Source organism: Puma concolor, chromosome B4, assembly GCF_028749965.1.
Source record: "Puma concolor isolate L17-30 chromosome B4, mPumCon1.1.hap2, whole genome shotgun sequence".
Lineage (NCBI taxonomy): Eukaryota > Metazoa > Chordata > Mammalia > Carnivora > Felidae > Puma > Puma concolor.
Window position 1 is genome coordinate 73742020 of NC_141673.1, and position 18778 is coordinate 73760797.

Genomic DNA, 18778 nt, shown 5'->3' on the forward strand with positions numbered 1-18778 from the left:
CTGGCCTCCATGATTAAGATTTTAATCTAATTGAGAAAAAGGTGGTGCCATGAATATATACTTCAATGAACCAATTCTGACAGAATACCATCTTATCTTAAATGCTGAAGTAATAAAAATATTTTCACACTTCATCTAGATCAGTTTTCAATTCAATACATTTCCCACAAGAATGGAACTTATTAAGGTGATTTTTTTAAATGGATGATTTTATTGCCCCGGTGGTAAGTGGTATGAAATTATTTTAGATATTTCATTAATAATTCTAAAATGTGACTAACAAGTGGAATAAAAGGGACTGCTGAAATATAAAGCATCCAGTGAATCAAAATAATTCTGAAAACTGTACACTTTCACACTCTACGCTATTTTCTCTTTCCCTAATATCCAGCACACATATAGATAATATATCATCTCTTTATAAGTTATATTTCATACTCAAACATATCCCTTCCATCAGTGGTTTTCAAACTCCTTGACACATTTCCCAGACACTGTCAGAGGCAGAACTGGCTACTTGGGGAGGCTCTCACTTCTCTGTCCATTGTTGTTTCACAAATTTATTGGATGATCCCTTGGTAAGGAAGTTATAAAGAAAGTACAGGGGTGAATTTAGGGATATATCAAATTCATATCAAGTATGAGATTCTTATAAGATGATAATCAGCAGGGATGAATTTTGCGGAGACCATTAAAATTCTATTTCATTCCTTATCTCTCCTCGTTTCCCACATTTTGGCTTTTTCCTTATAAGTGTTTAAGTGAAATGAAAATGACACTTGGATTAGAACCCCTGACATAAAGAGGGGCACCTGGGTGGCTCTGTCAGTTAAGCATCCAACTCATGATTTCGGCTCAGGTCATGATCTTGTGGTTTGTGGGTTCAAGCCCCTCATCAGGCTCTGTGCTGACAGTGTGGAGCCTGTGTGCGATTCTCTCTCTCTGCCCCTCCCCACTTGCTCTCTCTCTTTCTCACTCAATAAATAAATAAACATTAAAAAAGTGTTTTTAATTAAAAAAAACCCCTGATGTAAAGAACAAATACCTCTACTCACAATAGCCAAAGAATGGAAACAACTAAAGTGTCTGTCAGTGCATTAATAGATAAAGCAGATGTGGCTTATGCATGTGAATGTATGTGTGTGTGTAATGGAATATTATTCAGCGATGAGAAAGAAGGATATCCCGCCATTTGCTACAACCTAGATGGACCTTGAGAGCATTATGCTAAGTGAAATAAGTCGCAGAAAGAAATTTGCATAGTATTATTATATGTGGAATCTAAAAACACTAAAAAACAAGTCAAATTTATAGGCAGAGTCAAAAATGGTTACCAGGGACTGGAGGGTGCAGCAACTAGGGAGACATTACAGAAGGGTACAAACCTTATTAAAAAGGAACAAATACTGGGGCTCCTGGGTGGCTCAGTTGGTTAACCATCTGACTCTTGATTTCGGTTCAGGTCATGATCTTGCGGTTTGTGAGATTGAGCCCCACATCTGTCCAGATGAAGCCTGCTTGGGATTTTCTCTCTCCCTCTCTCTCTGCCCCTCCCTCACTTGCATTCTAGCTCTCTTTCAAAATAAATAAACTTAAAAAAAAAAGGAAAAAGGCAAAGACATCTGTTGTCTGCATGGTAGTCCCAGGTTCCTTTCTAATTCCCTTGTTCCAAAAGGCACAAAGAGGGGCACCCTATGTGGCTCAGTAGGTAAAGCCTCCAGCTTTGGCTCTGGTCATGATCAGTTCCAGCCCATCAGGCTCTGTGCTGACAACTCAGAACCTGAAGCCTGCTTTGGATTCTGTGTCTCTCTCTCTCTGCCCCTCCCCCATTCTTACACTCTGTCTACATCGAAAATAAACATTAAAAAAAATTCTTTAAATAAAAAAACAAAAACAAAAAGGCACAAAGAGACTACACTGCTCGAATTTGATCCATGTGGACAACAGTGGGCATCCTCCTTCATTCATTCATAAATACGAGCACCCATTATGATTAGGGTGATGTCATGTAGTGATCAACAGGCAGCTAAGGCCTCTGTCCTCACAGCCTGGAAAGGAGCCACAAAGCTCTGCACACACACACTAGATTTTTCTCTAAGTTTGTTTCACAAGTCATGAAGCTGCTCAAAAAGATATGACTGAAATCTCGTGAATGCCTATCCTCTCATTTTTTTTTTGAATGAACATCTCCTTGATTCATAATTCTCTTTTCTTGAACTATGTAAGAGAGAGATTATCTACGTAATTGTCACAAGTATTCTCCACATATTCATAAGGATCCAGCTCTGGGAAATAAATTTTGCAAAATGATACTTCTCAGCATAGCACCAGGGTTTACTTATGTTTTGCATAAGAATTGCCAAGAGGAAGCTAATTAATATACTAAATACTCTTTCCTATTTATAGATACTGGCCCAAATTGGGTTTTCAGTTGACATGTATACAGAACTCTGACATATACGTGTTCTTCTCTCCTGTCTACCTTAAAAACCTCTTTGAGCCAACTTCTAAATTCCTTCTCATTTTGATGACCATGTATCCATAAGGGGAACTTGACGTGCACTTAATTCAGGCTGTTGAGCGTTCAGCTTCACCTTAGGGGGAGGAGTAGAGTAGCATTATCGTGAGTAGCATTTCTAGGTGATGGAAACCACCAGACTTCTAAGTGTTGTTTAAATTGTTGGCTTGTCTTGACTGACCTAATGTTTTATACTAGCGAAATGTTGTACTTTAATATTAGTTCAATATCGCTTCTCTAACTCTTCTCTATCAGCACTGACTTTTGCGAGTTAATGGCAAATGCTGCAGAAAATTCAGCATCTTCCTTGCACTCTGGTACTGGCAAACATATCTTTCTTAGGGGTTGGATGAAAGGGCTCTATATTTCTTGAAGCCTGTCCCTTTAAATTATTTCTGGTAGAGGTTGGATTTGAGATCTGCCTCTGACTTGCTAAGGGCTATTTATGATTTATTTCAACCTTTAGCTGGCTCTGGGACAAAGAAATGCACAAAGTTGAAAATAAAGAAAAGAAGACGCTTAATCCTCAGTGGTATTTCAGTGGCGTGGAACACCTCGACTCTTATGATGGGTGTGTTAATTTCCGATATTTTATATTCTTTCTCTCAAAAATAAAATTAAAATCCTTTATCATTTTTAATTAGAGAACAAGTGCCATCATTTTTTAAAGAGAACAAATTTAAGGCTGTGAGCCTTTTAATGCAGGCTGGTTCTCTGAGGTTTTTCTGAAGCACTGTGGGGAGATTTTAGAGCCAGTCAAATAATTTTCTTAGGCAAAGTGGTGATAGGCCATGGTGAGATATGGGTGTCACTAAAATTTCATAGAGGTCGCTAACACACCAGAGTCACCATAACATTCGCACACTGACTATAATATCTCCAAAGAAGCATTTGCTGCCTATCATGGCTCTGAAGGGAGCTGTTTCAGTCTATCAATGCAATAATGTGCATGTTAAAAAGTCCCTAAATATGTATTTACAAGATAGTCAGATCTGTTTTGGTCTATTGGGTCAATAATCCATGCACTAAAAGTCCCTAAATATGTATGCACAAGATGGACAGATCAGCTTTGGTTCACTGAGTCAATAGCAAGTAGGCCTTTAAAAAAGGGCCTATATAAGTTGCATACCTGGCATTTTAGCAAATTTAGAAATGCAGTTCTGTACATTTCCTGACTTTTAGAGAGTAGATTTATTATGTTAGTTTCAGCGGATGCCAAAAAGCTGTGTTTCACTCTGGTCCATGATATTTTGCTTTTGAAAAGTCAGAAGAAAAACCACTATAGCACAAACTATATCACAGCTCTGAGGCAAATGATGGAAACATGGGTATGTAGGCAAAGCCCTGTGCACAGGCGTGGATGCTGTCCTTCCAGACCATGTTTCTGCCCTTCCTGGATCACCATCCAGGTGCATCCACCTCTCTGCTCGCCAGCCTGTGCTTCCCCACTGTCAAACTCATTCCAGCAGCCAGGGGGAAATTGCCGGGCTTCAGCTCTTCTCTAGCAGCATCCCATCCTCATAATCAAAGAGAAAGTTCCTTGACATAAGCCCCTCCTCATTCTGACTTCACCTCTTGCCACTCTGGGCCTCGCCCCTGCTGTGATCACACACTGGCTTCGGCTGTTCCTTAAACACGCCAGGCATGCTTCTGCTCCAGGTCCCTTGTACTTGGCCTTCCCTTCATCTGGAGTGTTCCCCACTCATATAGCTACATGGCTAGCTGTCTTACTTTCTTTAACGTTCCTATGAGAGAGGTCTTCCCTGGCCACCCTGTGTAAGACAGCAACACCCCCTCCCAACACCACGTATTTCCTTTCTCCATTATCTATGCTGTTGTTCTCCAGGAGCACTTATCACCATCTAACATATAATGTCTTTACTTATTTGTTTGTTGTCCACCTTTTTCCCCTAGAGGTTAAGCTACACTAGGGCAGGACCTTCATCAATCCCATACTTAGGTAAGAGCCTGCCATATTTTAAGTGCTCATTAAATTTTGATGATAGAAACGAATGAAAGCAGAGGGAAAATGAATCTTCCTTCCACTTCCCTGATTGCCTGCTGATGTATGTTCCTGTTTAGGTTGAGGAGAAATGAGTATCTTTTTTTGAGATGAAGTCCTTTCTTTGGCCATTAGACTTGTTTCTGGTAATCTCTAGGTGGCACAAAAGTGCTGGATGAAGGTACTCATCCATTGCATACTCAGAGCTCCTGGGTTATGACAGAGCTTCTGGAGGAACTGGGGTCATCTTAGCTGCTCACAGAAGCACTTGACCAGTCTGCTTCTAAGTACAATAGTGCATAAGACGGGACTGTCATTTCTAAATCCAGATTCCCACTTAATGTGGCATCCACAATCAGTTTTGGTGATAGCAGCGGACTAGATTTTACAGTCTAATCTGACATGGTCATGAAGGTTGGTGCCACTCTGTCACATAACTGTAACAGACTGAGGGATACCAGGTAGAACCATTGTTCTCTCTTAAATCTGGTACATTATTCTTAGGATATTCCCCTATGCCCTCACCTCTATCTTTAATCATGTAGAATGCTTTTAAATGCATCCTTTCTCATGATTGAAGCCTGTCACAGTAATTTCTTCCTTATTTAAATTTCACAGGAACATTCTTTATTTCCAATCACCTACAAAGATGCCTTCAGCAAGAGAATCACAGCTGACAGCAAATTAATGACTATGATGCTGTGATTAGTTGAGATTACAGGCTACAGAGGACCTGTCTGAGCATTTACCACTGTCATGACACTAACACTGGCATCTATTAGAGATTTATATTGTTCAAAAAAGAGGATGTGGTTCAGCTACAGTGAGCCCTATACAAGGGTATGAAAATTTGTCTCTATTGTAATATAGTCAATGATATGGTAATCAATTAAAGTAATTTTTACTGTTAACCTGCTTAGCCTAAGCAAGTCTCTCTTCCACACTCTCCCTCCAAACACAGATTTATTTTGATAAAGCTTGAAGGCACAAACTAAATAAAAAGCTGAAGTGATCTAGGGAATTCCAGTCCCTAAGCCCAAAGTATTCATTAACAGAAAGAAAAACATCATTTAATCTTGAATTATTTGGATAAGAGACTCAATTTTGTATTTTATTTTTCATGAGAAGACAAAACTTAATGGATATTTCGGGGCACAGCAGTCCTTGAGTGGATTTATAAAATAAAACTTTTCAATCAACTTAATGGATAGGGGATAAAAAATTAGCAGGAACAACAATGCCACAACCATCTACTCAGATACTAGGTATCACTGCACATGCTTCCAAATTCTAGCTGAAAAGAAATAATGGTTTCTGTAATCCCCAGCAATGACTTTTGTGGGGGGGAAGATTTCAAATAAATGTCTATTTGCTTTAGGTGAGCTTCACTGAATCGGCCTTATTTGACTTCAGATTCTCCTAAGGGAAGAGATTTCAGGATTTCCTGGTTGTAAAATGGAAAAGAACATTTTGCTGAACTTGTATGACATCATCTAAAGCATTAAAAGGGCAGATAATCATGGGTTCTCTGCCTGTTTACCAAAGCTTCTTTACCTCCTCAATCTACTTTATTTCCAAATGTCAGAGTGGTTTGAAACCTTTCAAAGATTTATAGACTGCAGCAGCAGAGGAAATATTAGGATAAATCCTTTAACTTTTGTGAAAGCTTTTAAATAATTAATCAATGGGCTTTTCAATTGTTATATATCACAGTACAGATACTCTAACGTATACTGTATGAAGGCTAAACCACAAAGGGCATTAGGCCATCTGTCTTTCTAGAAAGTCAGTGAAACTACAGTTTAGAGTACATACTTGAGTCACAAATAAAGAGAACATTGAATAAGTGAAGGAAAATATTACTAATATAATACAATCTAGTTTATCAGTTAAAACAAAAGTACTATGCAATGAATGAAAACACTAAGCACAATCTTGGTTTTAAATATATTTTTTTTCAAACTCTACTTGGAAATTACCTTACATTATAGAAAGAAGGAAAAATGTAGATGATATAATATTTATAAAAAGCAATATAAATGTGAGCAAATTATTTTCAAGCTTATATGATAAACATGTTTTCCAATATATTGAAAACACTAGAACCAAACACTAAAACAAATAGTACTTAAAAGAACTCACCCTAGATATGTAATAGACAAAATATTTCTTGCAGCAATAAATTAATTTTTTCCTTGTTACGCACACCCCCTCCACCATAACTTCGTGAAGAAACGTGAAGTGGTGTGAAAACAATCTTACCTCATATTCAAAGTCCTCTGCTCTGTCTGCATCAGCAGGCAAGCTGGAAAGATACTCATTGTCCTCATAAAATTCATGCTCCATCGGATGAAGAGAATGGCAGCTATGGGGAATATAGCGATATGGCAGAAGCGGATCAAAAAGCTTGGTTTAAAGATTAAAACTGATTTTAAAATTTCACTTGAGTCTTCTCTGCTTTGCAATAAGACCTGGAGTGATCCAGCCTATAAGTGAACTAAAAACTCAGAAAGAGCAATAGTTTCCTTTCTCCTCTACAACTGGTCCATCAGTTTGATTTTCTGAGAGAATACCAAGAGTAGGGGCCCGTGGCCAGAACGGTGCTCTGAAGGGTCTGATGTGAGTCTACGGCCATACCACCCTGAACGCGCCCGACCTCGTCTGAAGGGTCTGATGTGAACCCCCTGTCAGGCCATGGTGCTTGACTGATACCACCTGGCCTGTGTTCATTCCACCAAATGTGACTTGCTCCATACATGGGTGTGTGGCCTTTGAGACCGCACTCTACCCAAAGAGGTGGATTTGGCAACAAAGTACTACCAATTTCATAATACACAGCCCCAAACTGTTTTCTGAATCTGTTTTCAAAAGCACCTATTTTTCAGATTGTAAAACATACTCCCATTACCCTCATTCCTTAAGACCTTGTTCTCCTTCATAATCACATTTCCCCCTTTTTGATGGAGGGTCCGTGCACAAATATTAATCAGTATTCATGGTGATACCTCACCAGAAATTCCTAGAAGCCATTGGGCTTCATAATCCCTTCAGAAAATTCTTGGGGATGGAGAGAAGATTAAAGGAAATGAGGGGGACCCAGGGCATTGTATTTGACTTTTATATATCTGATTTTGGACAAACATCTTAAATAATTCATAGAAGTGCTTTAAAATTGCTGTATGGCATGATATGGATCCTATACATTAGACCATATGAATGCTAAGCACAGTTTAACAGTAAAGGGCATGAGGGCATCTCTGTGTTCAAAAAATCAGTGAAAAAGCCTCAGTGCGTTTAACCAAGCTGGTGGCAAGTGAAACCTCTAAGTCCTGCCAATGTAGACATTGTTGAAAAACTGGAGTTAGTGGTATAAATTAGTTTCCTTATCTGCAGCTGAAAGGCAAGAGAGATGCATCCTGGTGCCCTCACACAGGCAACATAAATATCCTACCAGCCCCTTCTCAGTGCTATCTATGGCTGTCGTCCCCACAGAGGGTTAATCAAGTTGAACCCCAAATAGCAAAAGCCATATAAGCAGCATCTTTCTTACTGGTTCTAATAGGTAAGTCCTCCTTGCTTAAATTTGGGCTGGCTCTGAAAACCCTTTTGAGCTGGTAAACTGTTAAGCTTGCTGCTTTGGGCATCTGATGTGTTTTCCTTATCTTTCAGTTGGTAAGAAGGGAGCCCTGCCAGGAGGGGCACCTTATTCATTCAATAAACATTTATTGCCTATCAGATGCTAGGCCCAACGCCAAGTGCTAGAAATCTGTTGGTGCACAAAATCCAGTTCTTGCCCTATGAATTGGGTAGAGCAGTAAGCGGGACTGCTAATATGATGTGATTGGTACTTAAGGGGAGATATGGAGGCTATGACAGCAGATGGGGGGATGTCCCTTCTGCAGCCCTAGGAAGTTTGCTAGAAGAGGCTGCCTCTAAGCTAAGATCTGCAGGACTTACGAAGAGCGACATAGGATACTGGTTAAGAGAGTGGGTGCTGGGGTCTGACCTCTTAGGCTCAGGAGCCTGGCCCTATCACTTCCTTGCTATGTGACCTTGGCCAAATTACCTAACATCTACCCATGTCCATGATGATAATAATACGGTGCGTTCCCTCAAAAGATTGTTATGAGGACTAAATGCGTCAATGAATGAAAACTAATATTACCTGACAAGTGTCAGATTAGCTAATACAAATTAACTATTATTCATTCATTAAAGTATTTATTGGAAGGCTACCCTGTATCAGGCTGTACTAAAAGATATTATATATTTGCTTGTGTGTTCTTCATCTCCTCCTCTAGAATATAAGCTCCAGGAGGGAGTGACTTTAGTTTTGTTACTGGTTTTAAGCCCGGCACCTAGTTCCAGTGCCTGATGAAGGGGGCTATTTAATAAGGAATACACGCATGAATGGAGTCATAAGCAAGATAAACAGGGCTCCTACCCTCCCAGGACTTGAAGTTTCAAGGAGCAGTTTCCAAAAACATGGCTGCACGTTAAAAATGCCTAGGGTGGTTTCTGAAAAATGTTGGCGCTCGGGCCTCACGCTAAAAACTCCTTTTTAATTGGCCTGAAGTGGGATTCAGCCATCGCATTGATACTGCCTTTCAAAATCACCAGGTGATTCTAATGTACACCTGTGAGCCACTGGAATGAACCTAACAAAAGCCGCTAAAGGGCAGGGAACTGGCATGATCAGATCCGTGTTTTATAATGTGTCAAATGGATTGCAGTAGGCAATGAAAATGCAGTCCAAAGAGACTATTGTTCTTATAAATCAAACTCTCTATAATGTTTGAACATTTGCTTAAAAGCTCATAGAACAAAATGTATGGGGCAAAACACACTTTCTCATAAAACAAAACTGTACAAGTAAGATTATTTGAATAGAATATCTCTAACTCCCTTGAAATTAGGTAAAAATTGGGAAGAACTATTCATTTAATAGATCCTTATTTCACGGTGCTCTGTACTTACTCACTGACAGCCAGGATTTTTTGCTTACATCTCAATATATTGGGTAATTGCTTTCTTTGGAGAATTACACTTTAATTAAATTAATTTCCTAGCTTTTCCTTTAAAGAAGAGAAAAGCAAAAGAGTGAAAGGGAGAGCGGCAACTCACAGAGGAGAATATACTGCCAACATGCCACTTCTGTGTCAGTCTTAATAAGGTTTTTGGCAGCTTTGGTGAGAGAAGCTATTTCCCTGACCAGTGCTCATGAGTGGCATAAGGCTTTTGATGGCTGGAAATATGAAGATGAACTAATCAGAGCCAGAATTTTTCATCGCTCCTCAGCAAGCATGATTCCCAAAGTGAAGCAACTCTGTGGGTCAGGGAAAGTAGCTAGCAGGGGCAGCTGAGAACTAATTGGATACGACACGGCAGAGACATTTTCCAAACAGAACTGAGATCCTGTCTCTCTAATTGTCAACTTGCTAGTGTGACTGATTCTCTCCAACCCCTACTCGACACGGCTGAATGACAACAAATAGGGCTGTGGGAAAAATGACAGGAAAGATACCTGTCTGAGAGCAGAAATGGACAGATGTCTGGCACTGGAGGGGTAGGTGGTCTAAGTTTGGCCAGAGCCATGATGTGTTCAAAGGTGATGTCTGTCTGAGTGCTGGCGTCCATGAGCTGCACTTCCGGGGCCGTTCCATACGCGGGTTTACTGAGAGGCGTCCGTCTTAGCACCTGGACCACAATGGGTTCCTTGGCATTTCGAAAAGCTTCCACTGCCTCTTCATGGGTGGCCTTTGAGAGATCCTTCCCATTGACCTGTGAAGATAAAAGCACATTTCTCATCTCAGAGGAAAGAACAGAGAGGCTGTCATCGTAGATTAATAAAGGGTGGGGAGGGTGAGTTTAAACCATCTCTGATACGAGTTTTGTAACGCAATATTTAATCAGACACTGACACTTATTGAACTCTTCACCAACATGCGGAGGTGAAGATTAGGAAAACAACTGCTTCTTGTTTCTTTAGAAGTACATTGTGAGGAACCTCAGTTAAAGACTTAAAATTTTTTTTATAATTTTTTTTAACATTTATTTATTTTTGAGACAGAGACAGCATGAGTGGGGGAGGGGCAGAAAGAGACAGAGACACCGATCTAAAGCAGGCTCCAGGTGCTGATCAGTCAGAACACAGCTGACATGGGGCTCGAACTCGGGAATGGTGAGATCATGACCTGAGCCAAAGTTGGACGCTTAACCGACTGAGCCTCCCAGGCGTGCCTAGACTTAAAAATTTAAATAACACATCAGCCTCAGAAAACATTCACCCAAATCTTCAGATAGATCGAAATGTTAAGTATATCTTTTTTTTTTTTTTTTAATGTTCTATCAATCTCGTGGTGGGATTTTCAATATTTAATCCAAGTCTTACTGGCCTGAAATCCAATTTTTTGGGTGTTGTCAAATTTCTTTCATTTTCATCACTTTTGAACCCAAGACCATGTCATTGTCATGTACGTTTTATCTTAAATCGTTGCTATTCTGTGTGGTCTGTGGACCCACAGCTAAGCATCGCATAAGAGATTATTAGAAATGCAGAATCCCTGGCCCTATCCCAGACCCGCTGAATCAGAATTGGCATATTAACAAATCCCAGCTGATTTAGATGCACTTGAAAGGAACACTGCTCTAAAACATGTCTGAGTATACTATGTGCAGTTGGATCCTCACCTGTGTTTATTTATACCCATTTATGACTCTCCAAGGTAGCCCTGGACAGAACAGAGAAATAGGGAACATTTACCTTTGCCCTCCACCAGTGCTTCTCAGCAGGGCCAACCACTGGCATGTGGAAGAGAAAAATCATTGTTTTTGTGAGACTCTCCCATGCCTAATCATCAAGAGCCAATGCCGTTCCCTAGCCTTTGTGGCATTCCAAACAGTCACACACTCTTCTAAACATCCTCTCCAATGGCAGTACAGATTGCTCTCAAATAGCTGTCAATTTATTTCTCTAAAATGGGTCCTGAGAGCAGAGTCCCTTAGTGGAAGTTGTGTTTTAATAAAGGACTACAGCATCAAGGACTACAGCACAATTCCCACCCTAAATGAATCAGTAATGTTGGCTTTTGCAGATAGGAAGAGATACTTGGGGGCACAATACTGTGCTTAAAACCCCTGAAATTATACCATTTCTAGACAACTAAGCCACCCGCCTGGTGGGGAGGCTCCGATAACTACTATGCACCAGCAAATCCTTAGAGATCCCTGGGTGCCTTAAAAAGAAGCAAAGGGAGTCGCTGAGTCGCAGTATTAGAACAGTTGCTAACATCCAAATGAGCACATTCTCTCTCCCTGAGTAGACAAAGAATATGTATGCACTCAGAGCAAGTATGGGGTGTTTGGGGGTAAATGATACAATGCCAGGTAGAAATCGTCATGTCATGTAGAGACAGGCTTAATGACCTGGAGGAGCTAATTTACTCAATGGACCCTGAAAGAGTTAATGTGCCTTCAAAAATTGAGCAATTAAGTTTCCTCACCAGCAAAATATGTCCCAGTACAGTTCTTGGATCACTAGTAAGAAACTTCAGTAAAAGATGTGAATGGTTACCTACCAGTGTGCCCACACTCTCTATTCTGTAAATTCTCACTCTGATTCTTTTCTCCAAGGACTAAACTTGAACGTGACTACTAAATTTTTATTGGTACAACCTTGGGATGTCTGGATGACTTTGAGCATATGGGAATATGTGAAGAAGGGACAGGTATGGACACAGGCGTTCATTCTTTGAACTACTGGACAATGACACTTTGGGCTAGGCCCACCACTGTCTCCCCTGAGGATGTGTCACCAACAGATGATAAGTGAAGTCCAAGAATGGAAAAACACAGCCTAAAATCTAGCCTCTCATGTTGGCTGGTATCATCTTTATGTTTCATACTGTGGTCAGTATTTATAAGTTTCAGGGTTGTAGAAGATGATCCAATGGTAGGAAAGACTGTTCTACCAGGATCTATGTGGTAGGGAGAAATTGCCATTTGTCTCCAGGCTTCCCACTTTATGGTGTCCCTTCAGATTAGTGAATATCCATTTTGGGAAAGTCTTACACCCTTCCTACTCTGAAAAGAATTCTTGGTCATAATCTATTATCGACTACTTAAAACCTACTGGAACATGTCAATATGTTAAAGCTTTTCATTTAAAGTGACCTCCAACAGTGGTAGAATGAAAGAAGACAGTGCCCTTTTTGAAGGACTTCAAGCAGTATCTGAGGGTAAAGGGAAAAATAATTTGTGGCCAGGGTGTCTTCCAGTCACACATTAAATCCTTCTAACACATAAATTGTGTGTCATTAAGTAGTGGACAGACGAATGCCATTATTCTATTTCTTCCTCAAGGTGTCTCAGCACGTTGCCTATAATCAAGTCTTGGTATTCTGTTGTTTCTTGTTTTAGTGATTTTCGAAGCAAGAATAATTTTAAAAAGTGGGCTCCTTACTGATTCATGATTATTTTTTGCAAAATCCAGAAAAGTATAACAATTTAAGCAGAAACATAAAAATTACTAACGACTATTTTAGACTGTGAAATAATTAGTTCTTATTATAACACTTAGTATATGCAGACCATATTAGCGTTCTTACAGCAAGATCAATAGCTATTGATTTTAAGACCTGTACATTCATTCATTTACAATTATAGCATTTATATGCAAATTTCATTTTTTGCTTTAAGGACAATCAAATACAATCTTCAAAAAGGACAGTCAATATAATCTCAAATATCTTACTTCCCCATTGGGAATGCTCTTTTCTTCCAGTTATCATGCAGCTGACCTCTATTTTCATAAGCTATTTAATATCTCTCAAAGTAAAGAAGTCTATGACCTTTAAAGGCTCTGTCTCACGTGATCTCTTAGAAAATGTAAGCACTGATGATAACAAAACACTTTTTTTTCACTTCACTTGAAGTTCATCAACATACTGTTAGCCTACCAAAAGGTCACCATTTTATAAATTATGCCTTTCACAACAACAAAAAAGAATAGCTTAATTGGGATTTTCTGGCAGTTGCTTTGCTCAGTTATCATCAATTACACTGGGGAAGAAGAACATGGAAGAATACCTAAGGTTTTAATACTGTAGAAAAAATTTTGTAGTCAATTAACAAATAAATCAGTAGCCATACTTCATTTTTCCCAAATGGCTAGATCCTAAACCAACAGCAAGGTATCTGATATTTCATGGTGCCACATCCTTATCATTCTATTTCATTTCTATCATTTTCTCTACCTCTCTCCTTCCTGTGCTTCCTCTCCCCCTCCCCCTTCTTTCTTGTCTCAACCTTGCTTTGGTACAAACAACATACAATTTTTATTTGTTTTGTGAAAATGAGACAGGAGATGGAGAAGCCCTCTGTTAATAGTGTCCCATTTATATAAGTAGCCAAAATGTTCGAGATGCTAAATAAATGGAGGGAAACAAAAATCCTAGGAGAGTAAGAGAGAAGTTGATTTTCAGGACAAAAAAAACTAGATAAAAAGGGTCGGGAGCAAAACTGATGGGAAGAGAAGAAAGGTAATTTGAAAATTAGGAGAGAAACACCCATCTGTCATGGGGTTTGAGTTTGAAGTTTACATCCAGAAGGGTTTCAAAAAGGCTGGAGATTTGATTGAAACATGGCATTGAGAAAGAGACTTTTTTGTGAAGTCGTTGTTGAATGGCACAGGTGAGAGGTTAGAGTCATAATAAACATGAGAAGTCTACGAGATAATTCCCTCTATTACTATCACATCTGGCATTTTGATAATTGCGGCCAAAACAGATTTGGTTCTACCACTACTGAACAACGAGAGTATAGCAATTGGAGTATAACTGAAAAGACTTGTGTGATTGCTATTTGACAAAGGGCTATAGGTGCCAGAGTGGGACAAATGAACTCTCAAATGATGATTAAGCCACCTGATTTGAGATAGAGAAGAAACCAGCACACTGTGCATCTAGAGAGGTGATCAGAACTGGCCACAGCATAAGAAAGGAGAAGATGCCAATTGAAGAAGTTCTACAATAGAGACATGTGGTTGTCCTTGTAAATTTGGGACTGGAAGCACATGGAAGGAGCAGTCTTTTTTTTTTTATTTAAAAAAATTCTTTCTTTTTAATGTTTATTTATTTTTGAGAGAGAGAGAGAGACAGACAGAGCATGAGCGGGGGAGGGGCAGAGAGAGAGGGAGACACAGAATCTGAACCAGGCTCCAGGCTCCAAGCTCCGAGCTGTCAGCACAGAGCCTGATGCGGGGCTCGAACTCACGAGCTATGAGATCATGACCTGAGCCAAAGTCGGACGCTCAACTGACTAAGCCACCCAGGTGCCCCAGGAGCAGTCTTAATCATATCAAACTTGGAGCAGTTGTAAGACAGTCAGATGAACCAACAAATAAACGAATACTTGGTGACTAAAAGAAAAACCAATCGTGGGAAACAATCTTCTGGGAAGGTTTTTCTCTTACCCCTGAACTTATAAGTTGAAAAATTAAGTGTCTTGTTTCTAAAAAGTTATTTTCCATTATACTGATAGGGATAAGTGGATAGGAGAAAGGCGGTCACTTTTCAGCAACCAATGCAAAAGAAGTGTGAATACATTTGTTGTGGCAGATGGGCTAATTAATCCATAAGCAACTTGTGAATGTTAAGTAAAGAATATAGCTTTTCATATGTAAACCATATCATGGCAATGTTTGATGAGGCTTCTGTTTAACGAACAATCTACCCTTTTGGATAAACTGCAAAATCTGGGCCACTTGTCAGCAACCTCCCCAGAGTGACTGGTGGCCTCAGCTTGGATATGAGCTGTGCTACTTTGATTATTCCTCCAAATCCAGCCACATGCAAAATTTTCTTGAGTATCAGAAAACAAACAGGCTTTTCTTTTTTTCCTTTTGAAGTGCAAACAAGTGCGTGAATAACCAAGTCACCCTGGTGAGTTGCCATTTCCAGAGTCAGCTGTTTGGGAATGATGAGGGTTTCCAAACCTCTGTTTCCTCTTATGAAAAATAAGGCCTTTTATGCATCTGTGCCTTTCATAGGAGAATACATATAAGAAAACTCAAGAGAAGAAGCATAGAATACTGTGGATTACGTGCAAGTGACATCGACCAATCTTCAACTTGAATATTAGTTTTTATGTTTACAAAATTTTTATTCACTCATTCATTCATTCATTCATTCATTCATTCATTCATTCATTTCACTTTACTGAGGTATAGATGACATGGAAAATGGTAAGACGTTTAATGTGTACACTGTGTTGATTTGGTATATGTATATACCATTAAAGGATTCCAACCATCTAGTTACTTAACACATCCATCATTTCACATATTGATTAATTAATTTTTTTGGTGAGAACATTTAAGTTCTACTCTCTTAGCAAATTTCAATTATATAATACAGTGCTATCATCTACTATGGTTTACATATAGATCCTCAGAGCCAAGTAGTATAATTCTAGTTGGGCATGCCAGTTTATAAGATCTCCCCCTTCACAAGTAAATATGGAATTAATTTTGATGAAAGGCTCTATGTGAACGCTGATCAACTTCTCTGATAGTTATGGAGGTGTTGTAAAAACATGGTCTGGTAACATTTTATAAAAGGAGGAAATTATATTTAAATTAGTGCTAAAATGTTTGGTATGGAAGAAATGTAAAATAATCCAAACCCTATTGTCATTAAAATACTTGTCATATATAATCTTTAAATTCATTTTAGGGAATTTAAGCATATAATTTTTTTTCTCAACTTTGGTATGTTTGCTTCTATGTAGACATCTGTCATATCAATTAAGCATAGCACAGGAGAAAAAATATTTATAGTTAAAAGAACACACAGAATAAGAATTGTGCAAAATTATATGAAGAAACCCTAGTGAAAGATGGACAAAATTAATTTTGACCTGCTTTACTGTTATCAATGAACAAAATAATGACTGGTGGGTTTGTGAAAATGATGTAATTTTAGAAGAATACAAGAAATGTTAAATTGCATTAAGCCAAAAGTCTGTGTGATCTGCAGTGATCTGCTTTGAAAGCATGGTTACTGGATTTTTAGACGCGAATACGTAATGATCACATTGATATAATAGGCAGACTTACCCAAAAGTGATCCTGGGGTTCCTTCTGGCAAGCTTGGACTATGAGGGACTGGTAGCTTCATTTTCCTGGTGTGTGGGGGTGCTACAGCTTTGAGCTCCAAAGTCCCCCTGCGCAAGGCAACTGGCTTTCCCAGCCAAATGGAAGTCACTAACTTCTAACCCGGATATTCTGAAATTCTTGTAGTCTGTTTCCTTACTGATAATGTTTCCGAAAGAAGAGAGCAACAGTGGGTGGGGATCCCTTCACTGGACTACAGAAACAATGCATGTCCATCAGTTTGTGGCCCCTGCACGACTCCCCGTGCTACTCACTTCTGACTTGTATGTTTTACCAGTAAAGACTATTGCCTAACCTACGTAATTTGTGACGTTGTGGGATTTGTCCTTAATAACCTTTGCGTGACATGATATACATTCACAACCTAAAAAACTGAATATGTTAAAAAGGCTCATACATATAATAGTAATGAATTGCAGACCCCCCAGTAACCCAAGGAGATATTTTGAAAGCCTATTGTTACATTTAACTAATTGATTGTGACACTGAGGTCACTACTGTAGGACAGTGTGCTACTTCCTGATCCCTTTCACCGCACACTTTGATAGTGAGGTATTCCCAAATGCAAGCATGATTCATCTTCAACCTTTCTTATCAAGATATTGTAGACCCATTCTTTGTGAATTTATCAGAACTATTTTTGAACAAATTGATCATTTTGGTTATAGGCAATCTTGGGGATGCATCTTTCCTAATTGCTTTTTCCCTTGATTAGCTTTTATTTTTTGTAGCCCTTCCTCTGTATTTTCTGTTTCTTTCCTGATTCCCATTGCCACATTCTTCTCTTCTAAGCTTTCCCATTTGGAAGTGATTATTTATATAAATTATCCCTGTTATTAAAGAACAGGTCATGGTATGTTTTGATTCTTACTGAGGGAAATAAATTGAAATATATGCAACATAGTTTTTTTTTTTACCTTCATATAAATGGATTTATTTCAATTATGTTAATGAAAGAAATGGAGATATCTGTTTTTTGGCACATGAGCTGGTGGTTCTTAGTTTGTCCATCAGATGTACAGTCTAGTCTACCCAGCTCGGTGCTCTGGGACACTGACCACTGTATACTGCGTCACTGTGCTCCCTGCTTTATGTATTTTGTTTGGTTCAGTTAATGGTAACAGAGCTAGTACAATATGTCTTTATCCAGCTCCCTCTCCACCTGGCTTTCAGGACACCAGATCTTGGTAGGTTCTGTTCACATCTCTCATTCAATGTCCCTCTTCAAGGGTATGGGCAGTAAGGACTTCTTTATATTGCGATTTCCTATGTTCTTTTTAACTCTGCTCACACCCCCTATAAGTTGCTCCATCATTAAATTCGCTTCAATTAAATCCTTTGTGACTTCTGTTTCCTTCTGGGGCCCTGCCTGATAGAACGAGACATAAACTTCTCTGATTCAAACAATAACAAAAACGTATGGTAAAAGTTGAAACTTACCATCTTTGCAAATTAAGTTCACTAGCAAAATTAGTTGCATCAAAAATACAATTACCAGTTTGTCGGATTTAGCAAAAGTCGCATTTTTAAGGGAGAAAGAAAGTACAACTTTTATTGAGATCACATAGCAAATCTAAAGTATTCATATATTTGATATGCATTGTTATTTCACAGAATATCCCTCAGTGTGTCTTTGTCTAGTGTGTTTCCTTGATTAGGTACAGGTTTTGTGTTTTTGGCAAGAATGCCTAGAAGTGGTGTTGTATCTTTCTCCATCTATCCTATCAGGAGGCAAGTGGTATGGATTTGTCTGTTACTGGTGATCTTAACCCTTAGAACTTCATGAAAAAGAGAGGGTGAGAGGTGGGGGAAGGTAGAGAATGAATCTAAAGCAAATGTAATGTTAAAATCTGGGGAATCTAGATGAATGGTATTTGAGAATTCTTTGTACTAGTCTTACAACTTTTCAGTAAGCCTGAAATTATGTTGAAATAAAATGTTTCAAAATCCTATTGTATCAGTTATTAGCTAAAAACAGATTCGTGTTGTAATCACTTAGAGTTAATAATAATTGTAAGGAATTGTTGGCCACAGCTTCTTCAGAGTTTGCTTCTGTATTTGCATATCTTTAGAGAAAAAATTCCTA

General features: G+C 38.9%; 1 protein-coding gene across 2 annotated transcripts in view; it reads right to left on the minus strand.

Annotated features, from left to right (window-relative positions):
• The window catches only part of PDZRN4 (PDZ domain containing ring finger 4), a 367140-nt gene that overhangs the window by 59458 nt on the left and 288904 nt on the right, over window positions 1-18778 (minus strand). For both annotated transcript variants that reach the window (XM_086713640.1, XM_086713641.1), the window contains 2 exons: window positions 10045-10301; window positions 6783-6885 (listed from right to left, as the gene is read on the minus strand). In XM_086713640.1, coding sequence (XP_086569766.1) covers window positions 6783-6885; window positions 10045-10301 — 360 coding nt within the window. The remainder of the gene's footprint in view (window positions 1-6782; window positions 6886-10044; window positions 10302-18778) is intronic.